The sequence below is a fragment of the Rhea pennata genome, chromosome 3 (assembly GCF_028389875.1).
Source record: "Rhea pennata isolate bPtePen1 chromosome 3, bPtePen1.pri, whole genome shotgun sequence".
NCBI classification, from domain to species: domain Eukaryota; kingdom Metazoa; phylum Chordata; class Aves; order Rheiformes; family Rheidae; genus Rhea; species Rhea pennata.
In genome coordinates, this window is record NC_084665.1 from 69,143,826 (window position 1) to 69,166,735 (window position 22,910).

The window sequence follows — 22,910 nt, forward strand, 5'->3', positions numbered from 1 at the left end:
TACAACATGGCAAACATCTTCTTAGCCTCTCTTTCCTGTGGAGACAACTCCAGAGCAATGTTTTCAGAAATGATTTATAATCCAGTCTGGTTCAAAGTTTATCAACAGTATAGGTGAAACTGAATAAAACTGAATTTTGTTGTACATAAGTGGATCTTGGGGCTTGGATGCTCCTTCTAGAAAAAACTTGGCTTTTTATGGAGTTCTTTCCACCAAAAAAAAAAAAAAAAAAAAAAAAAAAAGAGAGAGAGAGAGAGAGCTAGGTCTGCTGCTCCTGCTGACTGCCATTGATGGCAGGAAAGGAGGAGGAAGAACAGGACAGGAAGGATGGCGATTTCTGCTTCTGGAAATAATACTCACTACAGCTTTTGCCTAAAAAATAATAGCAGCAATATGCTTGGATTTAGAGCACTCTGCCATCAGCAAAGACTGCTGCGGGGCCCCGGCTCTGCTGGCAGCCCAGCAGCGGCTGTACCAGACTGTTACTGGGTCTCCTGCAATCAGGCCTAAACGAGTCCTTGAGATGTAAAAAAAAAAAAAAATACAGTTCTGCTACCCATCTACCAGCAAAGGTGGATATTTCTCTATGAAGAGACCAATGGATTAGTTTCTTTTGATCTTGCAATTTGTACTGCTCTAAGGACAGAAAACATTTATTTTGGTGTTTGACCTAATGTTCAGAAGAACAACCATAAATGTAAAGAAGCAGCTGGAAAAATTTATTTTTGATGATAGATTTTCAGCATCTGAAACAGGATACTTTTCGATTCCACAAGGACATCAAGGTTTTTATGTAAATATCTTGTTGTACACAAAACATATATAAGCAAGGTCCTAAATATTACTGTGTAGAGATTTAATAAATAAGGATCATCCGTGTAAGGACATGGATGTGATGTGAAAAGTTTTGGGATAAGACTAGAAACAAAGTGATTTTTTCTATTCACATCCCTTCAAGCTGACGTGATTTGGCAGGCACCCTAATCAGCCTTCTACGATACTTCTATGCAGCTAAATTATAAGAACTTCTTCAGCAAAAAGTACATGGAGAGAAGGACATGCTCATTCCTATAAACTGATCATAAAATAGCAGAAATAGCCTGTGTGTTCTGTACTTGCAAATCACCCTCTTTGCCAGCTGACTGATTAACAGAGCTGTCCATGAATATGCTGCCCTGTCAGGTAAGTTTGCAGAGCAATGCAAGAACAGGCTAACTAAAACCTTAGAGGTAGAACAAGAATGACAATTTAAAAAGCCAGTATTTGGCCACTAAGCATTTACATACGAGTACAGCCTCCTTCTTCAAAGTTGTAAAATCCATGAGCGCAGCGGTCACACTTCTTTCCTGCCACTCCAGGCTGGCAATAACACTGTCCTTCTCCATCGCAGTCAAAGGACTTGGAACCAAAAGAATTGCAATTGCAGGGAACGCATCCCCTTGAAGACTTTAAGTCAAATGTTTCAGGCTGCCACAGACAGAGGAAGAACAATTAGTTCATGGAACGATTACTGGGAGAAAAGAGGAAAAGCTGAGCGAGTAGGGAGAGCAGGGTAGTTCTTTCCTCTTCTGCATGGGAATATTACTCTTAACACATCGAACTGTAGGGGGCGAAACTGAGATGAGGGCACTGAATACGTTACACAGCTGAACAGGAATAAAGATTTCAGAGAATTATCTATTGCTATAAGGAATGTACTGTAGGCAATACGTTTCAGAGAGCTTACTAGGAAACCAAAATTTGAAAAATGAGATTAAAAAAATAGTGCTAATGAATATATAAGGAATAAAGGGAAAAATACTCACTTATAAAATGTGTTACTGTGTGACCCATTCATATAGTTTTAAATTTCTACCTGGTACAAATCAGTGCAGACTTGTTAAAGTCAGGGAAACTGCACTGACTTGCATTTTACAAGGATTTATTCCAAAGTGGAATTCCTAACTTCTCCTGTACATGAAAACCCAGAGATTTCAGCAGATTTCCATGTAAAGTATTGAAATCTGATTTCTGAGATAAATATTGAGGTTCCATCTTCCCACAGAAAATCCACTGATAGGAATCAGAATACAGGGTGAAATCTATGGTCAGAATTTGGCCTGAAGAATCATATGAAACTAGGTAAATGCTTGATTATACATATAGTAAGAAATTACTCAGATTTTCATATCCAAATTCTATAATGAAATGTTTTACCAATTACATATTTCAGCCTATACACAGTATATCAGAAGGAAAGAAATACTCAAACTCATATAATTAAACTCCAAGGTTCAATTAAATATATAGACTCTAAAGATTTCTTTTACACAAGGAAGAAAAAGAAACAAAGACAGGAACACGAAGATTAAAAAAATTCTCAGAACAGACATTCAGATTAATACAGTGAAGTAACCAATGCACAGCACGCTGCTCAGCTCTCAATAAAAGGTTTGATAGAATCTAATAAATTCTGTTTGTAAGGGTGAAAAACAGAAGAACAGTCTGATGCGGTAGCACTCCACACGGAGCAAAGGCAGAAAGGATCACTAGCATGCTGGGTTGGATTCTGTGATGAGCTCCGCACAGTGAAAGACATTTTGATCAGTCATGCAAAGCCCTGTGATGAACCCCCAAGATGAACCCTCACTGAAGCCTGCTTATACACGGGAATTCAAAGAATCATATTTATTGAAGAATATATGGAGATCCCAGATGACACCGAAGAAATATGATGAATTTTCTGAACATGTACATTATCTTGCATGCCTGCATCAGGGCATGGGGAATGCTTTTGTGGGCAAGGTGGTTGTGTAAAATACGTTAGATAGATGAAAGTTCACACTCCTAGAGGAACCCATGTGAGCAGGTGAGGCGCAGGTCCTGCTGTTTGATTCTGGAAGACAAAACATTACCAGTCTTTTTTTCAAACAGGGTGATATTAAGTGTGGAAGTTTGGTTTGGTCTGGTTTGGTTTTTTTGGGCAGCAGGGGAAGGGACCACAGACCTTAAATATTGTTTAGTTAGGAGCAGTTGAATCATAATTACATATTTTAGGAAACAAGCTGCTTTATATGTGAGAACATACCAATACTTCTGTCATGTTAGGAATTACATTCAAATAATGGGTACTTGGTCTGGTTAAAATATAATATGTGGCTCAAACATGAGAACTTTTAATACCTGTCATGTTTGATATTTCAAGATCTTAACACTTTGCTTCTGGGACTGGTCCTCCTCACACACTCCTTAAACTTTCGGTTTCTTGAATTAGGTCAGGATGCAGGAACCCTGCTGGAAAATTTTTCCACGGAAATTTTCCATGGAAAATCCCACTGACTTCATTGAGGTGAGTACGTGACTCATACATTTAGCACATACAGCTGCTGATTGTGTTGCTTCTGGATTTATTCCAGTTATTTGTCTGCTGGCCTACCTTGTTATTTGCACTACGCCAAAGCCTAAAAGCGAGGAAGTATCCTAAAAGGCTGCCTATCTTTTGAACTTGTGCGCTCATAAATTGGAGCACATATATTAAAAAAAAAAAATCTGCAGGAGCTCCAAACACAAACAAGTATGAGATTCCAGCCCATGCAACGCACACAGTTTCTGATTACCAGAGTAGCAGGCCTGTAAGCACCCCGTGGGCACCCACTGGCACTGCTGAAGCCCCATCTCCGAGGGGGGACTCGGATCTGCTGACTGCTTCGTGCATTTGCTTTCAATTTAGGCACCTGTCTGCTGATTTCACAGCGTTTGCCCGTGAATCCTGATCTGCAGATGCATCTTCCTGACATATCACAGCGCAGTGACATGGATCCTACGGCACTGCAGCCACAGGGTACACAAAACTGCTTTGCTGGGGCCCAGAAGTAGCTGGGCTTTAAGAATGAAAGGTAAACACAAGTTAGAAGGTAAAGGCAAAGAGACTACATCAGATAAAAGAGGATAGGAATAAAGAGTAGTAGTAAACAAAGAATAATTCCACAACTAACAGCCAATACTGTAGTAAAAAGCTTGACATATTTTCTGTATACATGACACAGTCTAGCACAAATTCCATTGATACTAATGGCTTTTCTTGGAATAGAATCATTGAACACTGTTGAAAATAGACTGTTCTCCCCCAGCAAACCCCTTCAGAAAGTATGAGGCTTTAAGAGTGAAAATAATCCTAGTGATTTCTACAAAATCATTCACGTGCTTTAAGTTACAAATGCACTGAGGTGTCTTGAGGACACAGGCCCAATAGCTGTCATGCTGCCGGCATCCATAACATACTGCTTAGCAGCCTAAAGAAAGCTCTCTGGGAAAGTTCATGAAACACACTGTTTATTATGTGATTATATGCGATTTATATGATAGCAAAACAACGTCAAGGCAGAAGACACTTTCACCAAAAAAATCCGTCATTTGGACAATAAGAAAAGAACCCTTATGAAAAAACAAAAAACCCCATAAAAGTACCACTTTCATAGCAGAAGTAAACTAGCATTCTGCCTTTTTGAAAATCGGATACTACCAGCTATTTTGCAACTCTCTTCACAGGGAGATTTTTTTCCCCAGGACTGTAATAGATTTAACCAGGTTATTTGCATCAAACATTCAAAATTTAAAGTGCATATACCATATACAAAAATGTATTTATATGTACAGTGAAGCTTAAAATATATTTTCATTGTATGCAAAAGGAGATTTCCTTTTGTTCTGAGTTTTGTTCTAGAAAATCTTAGGTAAAATGGCTCTATCTTTAGAATATTTTCCATTCTCCCTGCACATAAAAACAATTTATGTATGTTCTAAGTGAAAAATTAACAACAACAACAAAACCTGTCCAAAACTAGACTGTATTTAGTTATTTCAAGCACAGAAGAAAACTGAAACAAGACATAATTTCCTATCACCCACCTTGCACATGTCACACCGGCGCCCGATCACGTTGGCTTTGCACTCACACTGTCCTGTCCGAGAGTCACAGATCTCTGAGAAGGAGCCGTTGATGTTACAGCGACAGGCTAGAGGGGAATAGGAAGCGCTTGGTAGTATACACTTCTCGGAGATAGAGGCCAGACTGAAATACCTACGCCACTGAAGCTAACTCTAACAGCCAGACATGTACAGTGCTGCTTCTGACACCATGAGAAATACAAGAAGGTGGGCCTGAGTAAAGCAGCAAGGCAAATTATTAAATCCCATATGATGACAGTGCACATTTATCTATCCTTATTACTAAATAATTTTGCTCCAAATTGCTATGCTGAAGAATTCTGTTTCAGCTATAAAAACAACTTGTTTTATACATGCCTCTCAGATCAAAAGTGGAGAATTAGAGTAGATCATTGAGGACACGATGATGGAGAAATAGGTTTTTAAAACAATGCCTTTGGCAGTTCGAATTGCGGGTGCCAAATTTCAGGACAAACTGAGCGATGGGTAATGAAGGGCTCTTTCACTCTCAGGATCTGCTGCCTCAGGGCAACTTGGCCCTTGTCCCAAGCCTTGGGGTAGGCAGGTTGGCGCTGCCAGAAGAGCGGTTCAGACTCTTACACAGCTCTGTACGGGATGCAGCCCCGGCAGTCCTGCCGTACGGTGTTACTAGGGTGTCACTGCTGCCTCGCAGATCGGTCTGTGAGCGCTTCTCCTCGTGGGCAGCCCCCTGAGCACGGCCCCGGGAGACTCCCACACCTCTCCTGCATCCTTGTTCACAGGATCCCGGCTGACTGGCCTAGATCATCACAACACTCTCTTGAGCATAAAAAAAAAAAAAAAAAAAAAAAGTGGCTGATCCTTCAGGAAAATAGCAATGCTTTTGACTTCTAAATTTTCTAAATTCTCATGTTTTAGAAAGAACTTCTAGGAAGCTGTTCTACCACCCTCTCTGCTCTTCCACTAAAATTATTTTGGCACACAGAGATTAGAAAGATCCCCGAGGTACTCACAGTGCTAAGGGATGTGATTAGGTGTTACAGGGACTGTGTGACCATACAGCCCCCAATTCTATTAGCAAGAGCTGGTCCTTGCACATTCCCCTCTTCCAGAGGGGAATGAATCCACATATTTGTATTTATCATATTCATCTCTATATTATACTCATCATATATATGAACATATATATTTACCATCTCTATATTATATTTCTCATATTTCATCATTCAATTATATATTCATTTCTATATCATATTCACCTCTATATTTATCATTATTATATTCATCAATTTATTCCTTAAACCAGGGTGTCAATCCACATTTTCCCTTCTTGCAGTGCCCTGACTGCATGTGTCTGGTCTTTTTCTCCAGCTGACAGCTTCATTTTAGGAAACACTTAGGAGTCCCAACAGCAAACACATAGCAATTACACCATTGCATGTCACAAGGTACCACTTGAGATAAAGCAGTTCTCATCTCTGTTTAGGCTGTTACAGGAGGATCTTCTTTATAACTTTATTGGACTTGCTAGACCGTAAACTGAAGTTTTTTTTTTCTTTTTCTTTCTTTCTTTTCTTTTTTTTCTTTCTTTTTCTTTTTTTTTTTTGCCTGTTTTCTCCCTGCTTTTGAGGTATTACGCAATAGTTGTTTCATTTAAATGAAAGAGACTTTATGACTTGCCAGGCCATTTGCAGCTTTATTTCTCAAATGTTTGCAAAGATATGTCACATAATGGAATAAATAACTGCAAAAATATGTGGGGCACTAATGTCAGTCTGGCAGCCCTAGTTCACAATGCTGCTTTGGGTCTTCAGAGGTTTTGATCTCTTTATTATTTGTGATATACTTAAAAATTATAAACATTTAAAGACACTTCTGCTGTAATTAACATCACTTCTCTTTTCCTTTCGCTCTAACTTTTCAACACTCCTTCTTCATCCTGTGTACAGTTCTCTTTATGCACTACCATATTATGTGTATTTTAAAATATTACTCCAAACTGTACACACAGTGACAAGAATTACAGAAACATTCCAAGGAACTTTCCAATTACAATGGTCAGCAGAGAAAGACAATGTATAAGCCTGAACTCACAAAAACACAGTCCTCAACGCAAATCAGTAGTTAGTATTTACCAACATTTATACACAACCCCCAAAAAACTAGGCCTAAAGCTTATTTAAATCTTTTTGCTTATCAAGCATATGACACCACAAAAATCCAAAAAAAGAATTTACATTGTTTTTACATACAGATAGGTTTGTCCTATTTATATTATATATTACCCAAAATAACATATGATGTATTCTTTGCTTAGTCACAGATGACTCTGAGTGCAATATAGCGGTAAGGCAACATTTGCAAATAAAGGCTTTGGGTGTTTTTCTTGGCTCTGGCAGTACGTACATACAGAAGAAACATGTAGTCAGGGCTATTCATCTGCTAAACTGTTGCTCAATCTGATTAATTGCATTTATCTCACCTAAAGTCTTCTCATTCATCCACCTCTACTGGGAAAACTAGCTACTGTTCAAACTTTAAATAATTGCCATAATACAATAGAGCCTGTCAGAAAAATTTGTCTTACTTTCTCCCCAAATGACACTGGTCAAGACTCCTCTCATTCTCTCTCAATATTGATTATAAATATTTATGAGTGTGTATTTATAATCAATATTTATAATCAACCTACACATTTATCCTCCTCCAACATTCATACTTATGCACAGGCACACAGACATTCTTGAGTATCTGCTTTAATTCATCTCATGTCACCCAGCTGTACTGATTTCAGCATAACCTGTAGCTATTTGCTTCAGCACACCGTGCTGTTTCACACTTGATCACCAAAAAACAACCTGCAAGAATCTAATCAAATAAACCTAGGACATTTGCTCAGTGCTCTTAGATTTATTATTTTTTACAGATACACCAAGAAATTCAGAGATGCTGTAATGATACAAAGCTGTGCTGTCATTTGAAATGGTTAATGCACATGACAACAGCATTGTACTTTAGAAAGTGAGAAATATTTCAAAAAATAATTTGAGAGCAAAATTCATGCCTTGCAATACTCTTGGATCTGGCTTTTTAATAAGGTACGAAATTGAAAACAACAAAGCAAAGGCACAGTCCCTCTGATATTGTAGCTGCAGGGCAAACTTCATGGAAGTCTGCGAAGGAAATAAAAAGTCATATGCAAAAAGAAAATCCAGATGAAAGATGGGGAGAAGATGAATGCAAGGTAACTGTGAGCACAAGGAGATGAATACATTATGGGGCTCCCCTTGTCAGGGATACTAACGACAAAAGCAAAGCCTGTAATTCTACATTAAATATGTATTTATTTTTAATACTTTTTATTTTTAATTGTGTGTTTTCTGAGCTCTCCTCATATTACATCTCTCTTCTATGCAGCTGCCACTACTGTGGAAGGGTTCAAAGCAACAGACCTGTCAATGCCTGAGGAAGGGTGACAAGATACTGGAAGCTATGATTTTTGAAATGCCCTGCTTTTTAAATCACATTACACACTTAATGCCATAAATTATACAATATCGTTCATCATGAACGGTTAACTAGTGCAAAGATTACACGCAACTGTCCAATTTTTATCCTGTATTGTATAAAGCCGTACACAAAGCATATAAACAGGGATATGTCTTCATGGCTGTCCGTCGTTTTATCTATATCAGTGTTTCCTAACCTTAGCAGAGAATTTTGGTGATGTTTTATGTCTTGCTGGCTCCAGTGGAGCCTGCAGTGGTCCAGCAGAACATTGTATTCTTCCTGTCAAACTGCAACCTGCTAATAGACTGAATCCTGGGAGCGAACACCAGTGCCTCAGACTTTTGCACTTGCAGCATGTGCTGCTAAAGCATTCCCTGTGTTCCCCCACACAGCAACAAGACACTGGCCCAACTCTTTTACTTACATTTTATCCTGATGTAACACTTTCGTACTTGATGGAGTTGCTCTGAGTTTATCACAATGAAAGAAGAGGATTAAGTCCTAGTGGCAGTGAAATAAAATACTCTGCTCTTTCAGGGCAGCCAATAACCTGTTGTATTCCATCCTCAGAATGGGATGGGATGATATATGAATGTTTTTTAATTTAAAACCCATTGATTCTGGCTAATAGTTGCATTCTGAATTGTGACAGCAAGAACTCAATGACAGCTACAGCTGCCCACAGATGCAAGAAATCTACTGCTCCTTACTAGGATTAGCTCCTGCTCCTCCTGAATCTTCTAACTGCAGTCAACGATTTTGTGAAATCGTTGTGGGGAAGACCGACTCTGGAGCTGGGGCTCATCCTTAAATGACATGCCACCAACCAGTTGAGCAGTAATAGCTTGCTGCAGCGCCAGGCATATTCCACCACAGCACCACAGGAAACTCGGCAGGAGCTGGTAGGCTCTGCTTTGCAGGGGGCAGGTGATTCAAGGCAGCAGCTCCCAATTCTTATAGAGCTCTCGTGGCAGTGAAGAGGTTTCAAGTCCTGCTAAGTTTGGACCCTACAGTCACTGAAATATCATTCCCTCCTCCTTTCAGTGCCAGTTCTACTAGTAAATGGATTTTTTCTTCTATGGCTTATAGCATTTTTAATGTATCATTTTTATTTATTTGCATTTATTTTTGTGGATCTGACATTTAGTCTAACCTTTTTCTTCCATCCAATGCTGAGCTCTCCCAGGCTTCCTGCATGTCTGCTTCATTACTGCTTCAGCTACAGCAGGAAGGCTTTTTTAATAGGCTCTCCTTTCTATTTAATTTGAAATCTCCCTTTCTAAATGCAGATACAAGTAGAACACTATTATTATTCAAGGTTTAAGTATATCATATCATTCTCCCACTCACACATACAGAGGCACATTCTTCCTCTGAAGAACACTGATATAGAATAGATCAATTCTGTCAGGAGCAGTAAAAGTTCATGACTTACGTTGACAGTTCCTTGCATCAAGAGCATCTCCAAAATATCCATCAGCACACCTCTCACAATATTGGCCTGTTGTACCTGGCTTACATATCAGGCAAGCTCCAGACAAGCTGTCACAGCTGCCAGGAACGGAGAAGTCAAGGTTGTCATTACACTGGCATGGCTGGCATGATCCGCCTGGTATTAAAGGTTGTCCAAAATAGCCTTCTGCACACCTAAGGTAAAAGACACCATCATTTAGGACTATCCTCTTATGAAAAATATTTAGTTTTGTTGACTCACTAATAACCAAAAATGATTGATCTTCTTTCAAGTGTTTCTTGTCTTTTTTCTCACTGCCTTTTTCTCCTTTTTTAACAACACTGTATATACAGTACCAGCTGAAATCCTGCCAGTTCTGCTAGTAATTAGATTTCAGTGGGAGAAAAATCTTGTCACTGGCACTGAAGACGAGACAAAGCATAAGAAATCTGTCTATTGGCACCCTAGAGGAATTCAGGTCCATGTTAGATAGGCTTTGTATTTCAACACATCACGTGTGGATGTCTTCTGTACTCATTTCCCAGGAAGGCTGATGATTTTCTCCCTCCACCTTAAAGACTTGTGTGGTTTAGAAAAATAAGTTCAGAAAATAATACAGATATAAATTTATTTGTTTTCCTAACAAGATCCTCACCGGACCTACATTTCTCTGATCTACTGCATGGTTAGAATTGTTTAATGAATAGCTTATTTCTGTATGCATGCAGATAATGAAAAGATTGTTTATTTCATAGGTGAATACTATACCTTTGTATAGCAAATTTTAACAGAGATATTTAAAAACATCACTTCCTTTTCTCCCTTTCCCACCAGCAATTTTCTGCGAGTCCCATGTAAAACAGGTTAGTGAATCAAGACTTAACATCCATGTGTATTATAAAAGCAAATCCCTGCTAGTCTCCCAGACTAGTCTCTATTTATATTCTGGTCTGCTTTCTCTTTCTATTACATTTGCTCACTCTACACAGTAAGCCCAACTTATAAAGGGAAAAAGAAGAAAAATTCCCCCAGTTCCAGCTAATGCTGTTATTCATGTAATCTCAGATGTACTCCAACTAGTGTAAAGAAAACAAAAAGAATATAAACCACATAGCATAAATTAATGTTTCCTATTATTTTAAGTCAGTTCTAATGTACATAGACATCCTCTCTTGTTTGTAAAAGTACTGGATAGTATGGATGAGCAAGGATTTTGAGCAACATCCCAGTACAGAAACACAAAATTCCATTATACTTTCACTTGTGCCCCATTAAGAAAACCTTTATGCTCATCAAATTATTTCTTTTCCTTAAACCTGGAACACCTCATGAAGCTTCCAAGCAGATCTTAAACAAAGCAATCAAAAATCTTTTAAAAATATTATTTAACATAATTGACAAAAATTATACAAATGATGGAGAAGATGAGGGATAAAATTATAGCGGGATCCAATCAAACGTTTTTTTTGTGGTAGCATATTACACAAACAGAATACATTTTTTTTTTCCATTTTCTAAAAATATCCAAAATGCAGACTGAAGATGACACATTTATACAAATACTCCAGCAGTATGGATGCTTGTAAGCACTCAATAACATGAATAAAATTTGCATAGTCTAACCCGCTGTGCTTTATTCCTTTTGCATGGCCATCTCTCTCAATTATTTTCTCATAACAATAATACATCAAAATCCTGTCAGTATTCATTAGTACAATTCAGGCATTTTATTTTCAAAACCTACCACCAGTGTACGTATATATTGCACCTGTTTGCATTCCATGCAAGGAAACAGGTTTCTCTTCCCTGGATGGAGGATATCTCAGCAACCACAAAATTTTCTTTACTTTTGGCAAATAAATCGGCATTTTTCTAGAGATGACATCTCAGTTACAAAGGCTAGGAAACTTTCTTAAGACAGATAAGAATAATTCTGTTTTATCACAGCAGAAAAAATAGTTAAGTAATACATGGAGGAGCTTATATTACCTAAAATGGACATGTGAAGCTTCACCCATGCTTCAATGAGATCTTTCTCCCTCACCATGGGAGTATTTGTCATAAGTCTATAGCTTTTGGCACTACTTATCTATTTGACTTCATGTGTATTCAGTTTCCTCTTTCGCTTTCATTTAGCGTTACTCTGTATTTGGTAACATTCACAGCAACTAACACAGCAGTTCAAAGAAAAAATGCTCCCGGGATTGTGAGAAATGCACTGCTAATCATATCCTCCCATTAGTAACAGCAGACTTTGACAATGCTTTGTATTCTCATCAGATTAGACCTTGCCAATTAAAATTAGTGGAAACCACCACCATCACAAAGCTACATTCTACCTATATATACATACATTATCTTGAATCTAGATTCAAGATAATCCTGAAAGCCGGGGAAAAACAGTCAAATGTTGGCGAAGACTATGTGCATACATCTACATGTGAATTCATCCACTTTTTCTTCCACTTCCATTGAAGTTGCAGGTGACATTAAAAAAAAAATCCACTTGAACTAATCTCATATTTGTTCCCTTTAGGGCACTTCTGCTTCAGCTACTCTTCTCAAATTCAAAGCATTAAACCTTTGGGAAGTTTCAAGTTAAAAAACAATACTTATGTGACATGGAAAATTATTTTCATGCACCACAAAAAATACGTATCTTATTAAATGATTGTCAAGTACAACAGAACCCCCCTGAGATGAGAAAAAATACACAGAAGAGCTGAGAAGAAGGACACGCAAGAATGTTTCTGTATTTTTCTCTCTTCCTCTTTCTATGTTCACTTGCGTCCTTAAATTCAGGTGCATCCTATGACAGGTATCATCTTTTTAAATGCTTTATGTTTTTATCATTTGTTTTGGTACAACTGGTGCTGAATACAGGGCTCCTATATAAAAATATACATGCATGTATCTTGTGTATACACAGAAATATACACATACACACACAGATATTGCATATATTTCCTTATATTTATTGGAAAAAAATCCCTTGAGATCAAGTCAATTTAGGCTGCAGAGCCAAACAGTTGAAAGTTTGGAAATACAGTTACAGTTGCTTTGAAAATTATACGTAACCAACTTATATATGTGACTGGACAAAAGTCCTGTGGAGAAATGGCCTATGAATACTTAATTAAAAATCTTAATTCAGATGCACAACATAGATATTATGGATGCATGACCAAGAATAAATCTGTCATTGCCTAACTTCAGAGTGCCTAGCTTTGCAGCCTGTAAACAATCCTGCACAACACTTCTGTTGCATAAAATCTCCTGAACATTTGATCCTTTTCCTATCACAGCTGCAATATGACTAGTACTTTTGGTTCTAGTGGAAGACATACTAGGAGGAAAAAGATTGCTAGACTCATATTCTTGAATCTAGGAGGGCTAAAAGAGAAGCTAGACTCTAAGCCCTTTTGTTTCTTTCTCCTAAAACTTCAAACTTTTGCTCTACATTGTGACTGGGTAGCTGGAAAACACACAGCTTTACAGTGTAAATGTGTTGGGCCCCACAGACAGCTTGCACGCATTTTTTGACTTTCTTGCATACCCTTTGTAGGGGAACTGGGAGAATGCCTGTCCTGTCCCACACCCTGGGGAAGTGGGCAGTGAGAGCAGGAAAACAGATTTAATTTCTTGGGGAAAGGACTAGATGGGAAAGCCTGGCCTGGCTTTCTCTACAACTACAGATATCTGGTAGCTCCCAACATGGTTTATATCTACTATTATTTTGTATTATTTTGATGGTGTCAGGAGCCAGGCCTTCCAGAACATTCAGCAATTTTGGCAACCTTTTCCTGAAAAGTCCAAGTGAGAGAAGTACCATGTTTTTTGATATTTTACAACCCAGGTGTAAAAAAGCATCATGTAGCCTGAAGGATTCATCTATTTCATATCAAAGGGTTTTTGTAAATCATTAAGGTGATAATTCTTCATAAAGAAAGAATCTTACATAATACTGTCCTACATATGCTAAGCACAGCATGTAGGACCTTACCTCCCTCTAACACGATGATTTTGGAGGCCAAATAAAAAGATACAGTACAGAACTTCATATAAAGTACTTCATGATAGTTTAGGACTGTTCAGTTAATGAATCATATGACTCAGATCAGATGTCACTTTGCAGGTGCTAAAGTGAAAGAAAATTTAATGTAAAATCTTTTAGCAATTTTACAATCACTATTAACAGCAAAAGGCTACATGCTTTCTCCTGTTGATGATTATTGACAGCTGTGGGCATTTCCAAGCAACTTGTTACAATTAAAAGCAAATAGTTTTATGAGCACTGGAATTAATGGTCTAGTTTCCAATGGATACATACCTCACAGTTACAAGGCCAAGGGATGATTATTTGCAGCAGGATGTTGCTATTCAGCAGGGAGTAATCCCTCAGGCTACAGCAGTGCTTTTTTTCTTGCCCTGTGAAAGTTTTCTTATGGGCAGGACATTTAATAATCTCTCTCTCATGTAGTCTCTGCTGTTTAATCAGGTGTGAGTTCACATCATATTCTCTCCCTTAGCTATGTCCTGATCTATTAACCTCCATTCAGCCACTTTTCATAAAACTTGCAGGAACAATTATCTTTGAGACCTCCTACCCTTCTGTCAAATTTGGTTCAAATTGACCTACAAGTTCAAATGTCATTGCAAGCAGTCAGCCAGACATGCATAAAATGATCACACGAGTTTCATTTCCTTAGGAAATCAGGCTAAAATCCAAGCCTGCCACTTATTCAGATTCCACCCTATGGCATCTACAGCCTGTGCTCCACTCAGAAATAGCACTTGTTGCTAATGGAAGCTGTCAATGACCCCACATTGACAAACTGCCGCCAAAGTGCTCTTGATTTGATTTATTCCTGCCATCATTAACTTCACAGCCCACTAGTTGAAAGGACGGTGATGACTTCCAAGACAGACAGGAAAAGACAGGCAGAAATAACACTCAACAGGAGCAGACTCAGTGATGATGGGTGGAAACAGGTGACAGCCTGCACTCTCACTTTAGGACACATATAGCACAGTAGGGGATTTAAAAGGAAGTAGTTGTGAATGTAAATTGGAAAAACAGAACTACAGGATGATTCACAAGCTATGGCCAGGTTCCTGCTTTCCAGATCGGCTGTATTTCGTTCTTCCTCTTCCGCATCCCAGTCTGAAAACCCTAACAGTCTTCAGTGGCCTTATCTTTTTTAGGGTTTAAGTTGGAAAATACTGCAAGCAGCTCATGGAAGTGCCAACTGGCAGAAGCCTACTAAGAAACAGAAGTGCTCATGGGGAGCCAGTTGCCCCTGGCTCCTTCCCCCCTCTTGGAAAACGGTCATCTGCAGTGTCACAGGGGATCATGGTGACCTCCAAACAGCTAGTGGAGTTCCCACAGCACGCTGACTGCTCTTTAAAGCTGTTCCATGCATGTGAAATCCCACGGGATGGGAAGGAGTACAGATAGTGACGTACTCTCAGCTCCTGTGCAAGGGGGTTCCCATAAGCTTCGCATTAGCACTTATACTAGGCTCCTGTTTCACTTAAATTCTAAACGTGGCCCTTTCAGAATAACAGGACACAAGAAGAAAGGTGGGGTCATTGGGGGTGGGAAATTTCTCTCTCACTATTAACACATCATTCAGAGCTGTCATAGCCACAGACAGACTACATATGGAATTTTTATTTGTCTTTTTGTATAGGCAGTAGTGAAGTTTATGAAATACATATTGAGCCTTCCTATGTTTTTGACAAATAGAGATTACCTTTTCTGTCCCTAAAACCTAGCTTATTTTACATGCTAAATATAGACTGTAGCAGGAAACTAAAAGCAACAAAGATGTAAAATTTTGTTTTTTAAAAAAAATTAAAACCAACAAATAACTTACTGCGACAACTGCACTCTGACTGCATATTGACTTTTCAAAAAGAGGCAGCAGTAATTTATTGAGAAATTGATTCGCTATGCTCCAAACATTGAAATGACAAAAGAGACAGAATAATTATATAAATCTCAGAAGGGGCACAGAAAAGCTGGAGAGTCATTTAAAGTAAAGGGTTCTTACCTCTCAGCAAATGCTTCTTTGAAGCTTTGCACTTAACCATAAAATAATAAAACAAGCACTTTTTGATATACAGGATGGAAACTAGAATAAAAACTATAGAAACATGCAAGTACATGGACATCAGAGGAGGAGGTACAGGAACTTCTTTGGTAAGATTCAGAACATAGGGATGGAAAAAAAAGAGGAGGTAATAAAAAGGTAGGAACAACTCCATGTGATTAATACTTAGTTTCAGATCTCAAACGGTTAAAAGCATGGTGCTTGCTTACCTTTCACAGCGTGGTCCCACGTACCCAACTGGGCATTCATCACATATTAATCCATGACTTCGGTCAAAATGGCATGTCGGGCTAAAGCTGGGTTGTTGATTTTGGGCAAGAAGTGGGACAAGGAAGAAACATAAAGAAAAGATTATTAGCAGCATAGTTGTGCTCCTGCTTCAGAGATCATTAATTTGCCAAACAGTGCCCGGGAGGAGCGCTTCTCGTCCAGCACATGGGGCTTAAGTTGACTCGAGCAAACAGAATTTGGAATGACTTTGCTATTTCTGCCGACACTGAATATAGTGCAATGGATGGCAGCATCCCAATAGCCTGTTACTGCGGGACGGGAGCCTGCCACCGAGCGGTCTGTACACCACGAGAGAGGCAGGAATGTACAGCTGTCTGTCTGTGCCCCCGAGGGCCTGGCAAGACAAACTACGCCATAATACAGCCCCTAAATAAAGCCCTCTGAAGGGCAACTGATGCGAAAGCTCGGTTAAGTTTGTGTCCGGCCGGGAAAGGGACTCGGGGAACCAGAAAGGGGAGGGGCAAAGAGGGAGATCTGGTGCAGCTTCCCACAGAGCGCGTTTGAGCAAATCGAGTGGCAAAGACCTAACGCAACAGGCCAGGCTGCCACACCGAAGCTTAAGAACAGCTTGCAGAGCAGAAAGCTTTATTTCTTGCCTATGCTCTACTTATTTTAGCCGTGATTTTACGAATAGGGATACCATAGTATTTGCAAGCTTCACTTCTTGATGACTGTTTAACTCCTAGATGTGCTCCTTTGCTCCTCAGCATTTTGCATTCTGTAAATTTTTTTCCTTAATGCACTTTCACAAGGAAACCTCCTGACAAAAAGACAAATAGTTCAGAAGAAGAGGTAATCTATCTATCATTTGGAAGTCCTCATCAGAGATACAGAAATATGAGCACCTTTATGGGTCCTCCTGTAAATAATGGTAATCAATTCTCATCATACACTTAAAAAAAAAAAAAAAAAAAAAAAAGGAAAGAGAAAGAAAAAGAGTATGCAAATAAGAGAAGGTGCAGAGCCGGGTGACTAAACTGAACAGGAAAACCAGGATTATGTAACATGATTACCTGCTGATAACTACACTCCATCACTCAGGAGTCATCCACCCTATGAGCTGACCTCTGTTATTCCTTCCTTTGTTTCTGTTAAAGATCCAGAGACTCCCTATCTGTCACAAAATAAGTTTTCCTATGTATATTCATACGGATACATGAGAAATCACTAAGGAAAGAGTAGCCAGGTCAAGTCAGTAAACATCCTCTTTCCCATAAGGACTATGTTTGTGTTATTTTGCAGTGTCTTTCAATTAAAAATGCAATTCAGGAACGTAAGATGAGCAATTGAAGAAATAAGAATTGATCATTCTAATTTTAAATCACAATGGAAACAATTTTAAACTGAGGTACATATTATCATTGAATGTAATCAGCAGCACCTACTCTTCAAGTAGGATCCTGCTTGTCAGTCCTAATGTTGTTCTTTCATAAGAGCTAAAATAGGAAACTTTAATGGAGACACTGCCACAGCTCACTGTAGCACTGCAGTAGATTGACTGTTCCACAGACCAACTAGGAGCTCAGAATTCAACCACATCAGTTACAAAGATAATAATTATTGAGTACTTACTATTACTAAGCAATAGCAACTAATAGCAGAATTTTCACATTTTAAGGGTTATGCTTAGATCCAATGTCCTTTGAGTCTGCTTTCTCTGACTTAATAGTCAATCCATATATGAAGACTAAACATTAATATATTGAGAAGTTCCTATTTGCATACTGTAAAGGAAATGTCTGATAGCAAGGTGAGAAAAGGAGAATTTATCTTCCTGAGATTCAGAATCTCATTACTTACTAGTGATAAATTCTAATGAATGGTGTGTATTGATCAGGCAACACAAGTTTTAAAAAATCTTAGTCCCTCACACACCATCATTGTTCTTTTCACAGTTTTTATATATGGTAACAAAATAACACCAGTCAGGACATGAGACAACGTGAATAAACAGTATAGGTATATATGGTAAAGGTTTATAAATTTTGGGAGACAAGACCTTCTACAGGCTTACAAGTACTTTATAGAAAACATCTTTTGGAATAATTATAGATTATGACTTATTTAATGTTCCAAGAAAATATTAAACATTCTGAAACCAACCAGATTTCCTAGTTCACATGCTACCATTTTAGTAATGACCTTCCCGGGCTGAGTGCGACATGTTCTAGCTACCATTTCCAAAGATATAACATTCTTGTTAGGGTCTTCATTGCCCATATGAAACTTACCACTGCTTCAAGAGTAAAGCAGTTATTATCCCAGACATCAATATTTGGTAGGAAGAAGTATACATTAGTACATCTGGTAATTTATTTGGAAAAAAAAGCAGTTTATATGAAACTCCTTGAAGACTAAGGATGTTGGAACAGTTTGTAAGAGTGATGAATTTATGAGAAAAGACAACAGCCAAACGTGCATTACATATGCCGTTGATAATATGGGTATTGAGCTCATTTGCATCATATAAGTTCAAATACAGTGATATTTTCAAAAAGAGAAAAATACAGCTCAGGATCTAGAAAACAAGCCTAGGAAACTTATTATGTTTCCTTGATTTTTTTCCCAGATCTTGTTTCCCAGATTTCTTTCGTGATGTATGGCAAGTCGCTCACTGCTGTTGTGCCTAAGAATGCAGCTTCACGATTGGCTTAAGCCCTTATGCTTGGAAATTGGTCTCATAAGGATACAGGAGGGGGGACAAGCTGCAGCTAACTATGCTCAAGTTAGCCATGAAACTATATCATCACCACCACATTTCTAAAACAGGTAGAACAGTTGTCCTATGCCCTAGATGGCATTGAAAAGAAAAAAGAATCACTAACAGATTATTCAGTGCTGTAAGAACAATGATGGGAACCATTATAAATTTCATAAAGCAGTAAGACTTTGCTATTGAAGACAACACTGATCTATTAATATATCTTAGAGGCTTATTATACAGAGAATATCCTGTGTGCACCTGTGCCTACTGTTAAGCTTAAAGACCTATGGATGCCCAGTCACACAATGTTAGGAATTAAATACTACAGAAATTAAAACCTATGGAAAGTTATTTTTAACTTATATAACTTTTTATATATGTATTTCTATATACAAGCTGGTAACTTGTCAGGTTCTTCAGAAGTTAACAGGACAAAAGAGATGGACTCAATTATTATTATTTTTTATATACAGTGTTAATGGTATGTTTGGCAGACTTGGTCTATGATGATATATGAACTTGAAGAATTACTGTACTACTCCTATATCTTAGGTACAGGAATCATTTTGGAATCACTCGGAGGAGAAGGGCATACTCCACCTGTAGGCTGACATAAGCTTCAATATTTCTTAAGCTTTCACCTGAAGGACATGTGAAGGAATCCGAGTTGTTTACAGACACTGTCCCCAGCATACCAAACCCACTGCCAATTGACAGTTACATTTAAATTGATACAGTAGTAAGGATGAAAAATGAGTATTTTAATTGTCTTCAGAGAACACATTTAGTCCTTTAACAGTCTCTTCTTTTTCTCATAAAACACATATAATAGTTGGTCTAGAGCTGTAAAATCAGAAGAGATTGAGCTTTATGATAAAAGTTCTATAAAGCTTGAGGATGTTGCTCACAGTTTTGCTCTTGTCCATTGCAGAAGTTGGGAGATATTGTACAGTTCTAATCCAGGGATAAACCCTGTGGGGCTCAGGACACCCACAGTTCCACAGCTGAGGAATATTTATATTCCATATTTGTTTTGGACCTACATTTTTCAAGAAAATCTAATATTAAAAAGGGAATTTTCTGGGCAGTTTCAAAGAAGAAAGCAATACAGCCAGAAACCTGATGAATACATAATAGGGGTCTCCAGGCATTTTGCCAATAAAAACCTAAATGTAATCTGTTTGACTTGGTTTGTTGCACATCTGCACAAGCTATAAATATGACAGTATTTTTCCTGATAGTCAGTAGTGTTCTCAAACGAGAGGAAGAGAATTCATGCAATGAAATGCTAAGTATGTAAAAGCAATGAGGACATCAGGGGAACCATGCCTGAGCAGCAGACATAAGCCCATGTATATCTAATGAAATCATGTGTACAGAACTATGCTAACAGGAAGGCAGGCTCCCATCCCATAATCTCCTGGAATTCCAGATAATAGGTGGTCAGATTATTCCTTCACTTATCAATGCAGTTTTAACGTGTAACAAAGCTTGGTAGGCTTACCATTAGCCTGAACTTATTAAAGGCAGAATTCAGGTTACCTATGCCCTAGGTTAGCACACTGCCATTCAGATGTGTTCTCATCTTTACTTGCACAAGCCCATATTCTGAAATGCTTATATGCACTAATGACGAATCTTTTCAGAAGGGAGCTGCATCCAATTTGCAGCTGGAATTTGGGTAAGCATTAGAGACCATTGCAGACGCGTCAGATGTACTCAATGGATTCTGAAATTCCTGTAGAATCATTTGCTGCATTGCAGCCCAGCACCTCCTCTGCATAATCTGGACACGTGCTGCTTGCCCCAGGGCTCCTTCTGTCTGAAGCCATCCTAGATGGCATAAACCAAACATGCTAATTCAAACTGATACACTTAATTTCAAACTTCTATATATGTACAAGAAAAGCTGATCATCAGCCAAGATTTACTTTTTTTTTCTCCTTCAACCGCATTATGCCAAATGATTTTGGTATTCTTATTTTCCAGACACTAACTGGCAAGAAAACCAGTTAAAAATGTTCAAGCCATTTGCTCTATTAAGTTAGAGGCAGTTAAAAAGTATAGACAACCTTTTGCAATGAATGAAACATCATTTGCTCTTAGATCAGAGTTTTGATTAACCCTCTACCTTTTTAGTTAATGAAAAAAATTGCTAGTGATTATTCTGAGATATGCTGATGATATATTTTGACTTGTAAGGTTTAAAGCCAAATTCAGACTCCAAATGAATCAACATTACCACTGAATGCTGACAGGAAGAAAAGAAAAATTAAAGCAGAAGAAATCACAGTCACATCTGGTCAACGCAAATTTGTTTTAAACATCAATTATTAATAATAACAAAAACTATCAAATCTATAACTTCAGCTTTAAAACCAGAAACTACCCTGCAAAGAGAGGCAGAAAAGCTAACATTAGCTATTGATTAGAACAAAAGAGTTTTTTTGTTGTCCAAAATACAAAAAGTTGTCCAAAATTCTAGGTTGTTCCTTCTACCCCCGTCTTAGCTAGCTTTTGTGTTGTTCTTTGCCTCTCAGCCCGTACTCTGTGGAACTATAAATTAAGAATAGAAGTTTATGTTACAGAATTATTATCTGGTTAAAAAACAAAAAACCCCTTTAATATACATACAAAAGCATCAATTACAAGAACATAATTTACTCAGTGAAATGTAACATACAACAAATATACATCTTACTTGTTAGAAGGTATATTTAACGGGCAAGCACACAGCTGACAGTCTTCAGCTGTCCCTTTAGTAGGATCTCCATAGAAACCAGGAAGGCATCTATCACAATATGAACCACCGGTGTTGTGTTTGCAGTCCTGAATAGAAGATGAAAAGTACATGATGTCATTTCAAATTCACAATTAGAGAATTTACATATGGAAAAGTCCTTAAAGTCATTCATCTAGCTCGTTCTCTCAGCTGGATCATAAGTCTACAACACATATTTCAGTGTTCTGCTGCTCAGCTGTGAGCCAATTTTAGAGGCCAGCTATAGCAATCAGTGCTTCAGAGACATTGGGTATTTCTGCTCTTTTGGACAATTTTTTTCTATGCAAAACAAAAAGAGTTTTTAACTGCAGTCCTTTACCATTCTAGTATACAACTGCCACATTCTTGTTTAAGTTTGCTTAAAAGAAACCACCCTTCAGAGCAGCACAGAACAGGTTTATTAGTGCACTCATGCAACAGACGATGGATTTTTGGAAAACTGCTACAGGTTTCAGATGCCGATCTTGGAAATACAGCCCAAACTGTATAACTTATAAGAAAGAATTATTATATTTCACATCTAAGTGCCCTAACTCATTTTACAAGGTACATGGCTGGCAATATACTAAATATATTTGTGAACATCATCAAAGCTTGAATTGTTTAATTAATACTTGTTTGCTAGAATAGGGTCCAGATTATATTTTATGTGTAGAAAATAAGAGGACTATAAAGCTCTATCCAACAATTTGTGTTTCCATTTGCGACTGGCTTTCATAATACTAGAAACAGTTCATCCAAACATACTAAGTATCCAAAGTACCCCATAAAATCGACAGCAGTAGATCTGCATGTCAAATGACATTGTATTTGTATAACCTTTGGCTTGATCTCAAATTAAATGCTTTTTGCCAGAAATGGAATTAGTCCTCTGAGAATAGGCTTCACATTATGTAGAAACAGATGCTGCTAAGCCTTAAAGAATATTATGATCCGTAAACATTTTCTTCTTTCCCTTCACTATTTAGGATTTATAAATCCTAAATAATTTGGCTAGATCTGCCACAGGCTCAGTAAATTAGTTTTTTGGCTTAAACGCCTTTGTTTTGTTTCTCACATTTTTAGCACACTGACCTATTCCTTTCACCACGATTTGCCACAAGTCCATAGGCAGTGTGAAGGCAGAGAAAGCAGCAGAGATGTTTTCAG

General features: G+C 38.0%; 1 protein-coding gene across 5 annotated transcripts in view; it reads right to left on the reverse strand.

Moving 5' to 3' along the window:
- The window catches only part of LAMA2 (laminin subunit alpha 2), a 377,777-nt gene that overhangs the window by 134,964 nt on the left and 219,903 nt on the right, over nucleotides 1-22,910 (reverse strand). For 4 of the 5 annotated variants that reach the window (XM_062572565.1, XM_062572564.1, XM_062572562.1 and 1 more), the window contains exons 17-22: nucleotides 21,681-21,808; nucleotides 16,194-16,280; nucleotides 9,851-10,062; nucleotides 4,888-4,994; nucleotides 3,597-3,860; nucleotides 1,287-1,467 (exon numbers count right to left, since the gene is read on the reverse strand). In XM_062572565.1, the coding sequence (XP_062428549.1) occupies nucleotides 1,287-1,467; nucleotides 3,597-3,860; nucleotides 4,888-4,994; nucleotides 9,851-10,062; nucleotides 16,194-16,280; nucleotides 21,681-21,808 (979 nt within the window). The remainder of the gene's footprint in view (nucleotides 1-1,286; nucleotides 1,468-3,596; nucleotides 3,861-4,887; nucleotides 4,995-9,850; nucleotides 10,063-16,193; nucleotides 16,281-21,680; nucleotides 21,809-22,910) is intronic. The other variant, XM_062572567.1, reaches the window with a different exon arrangement.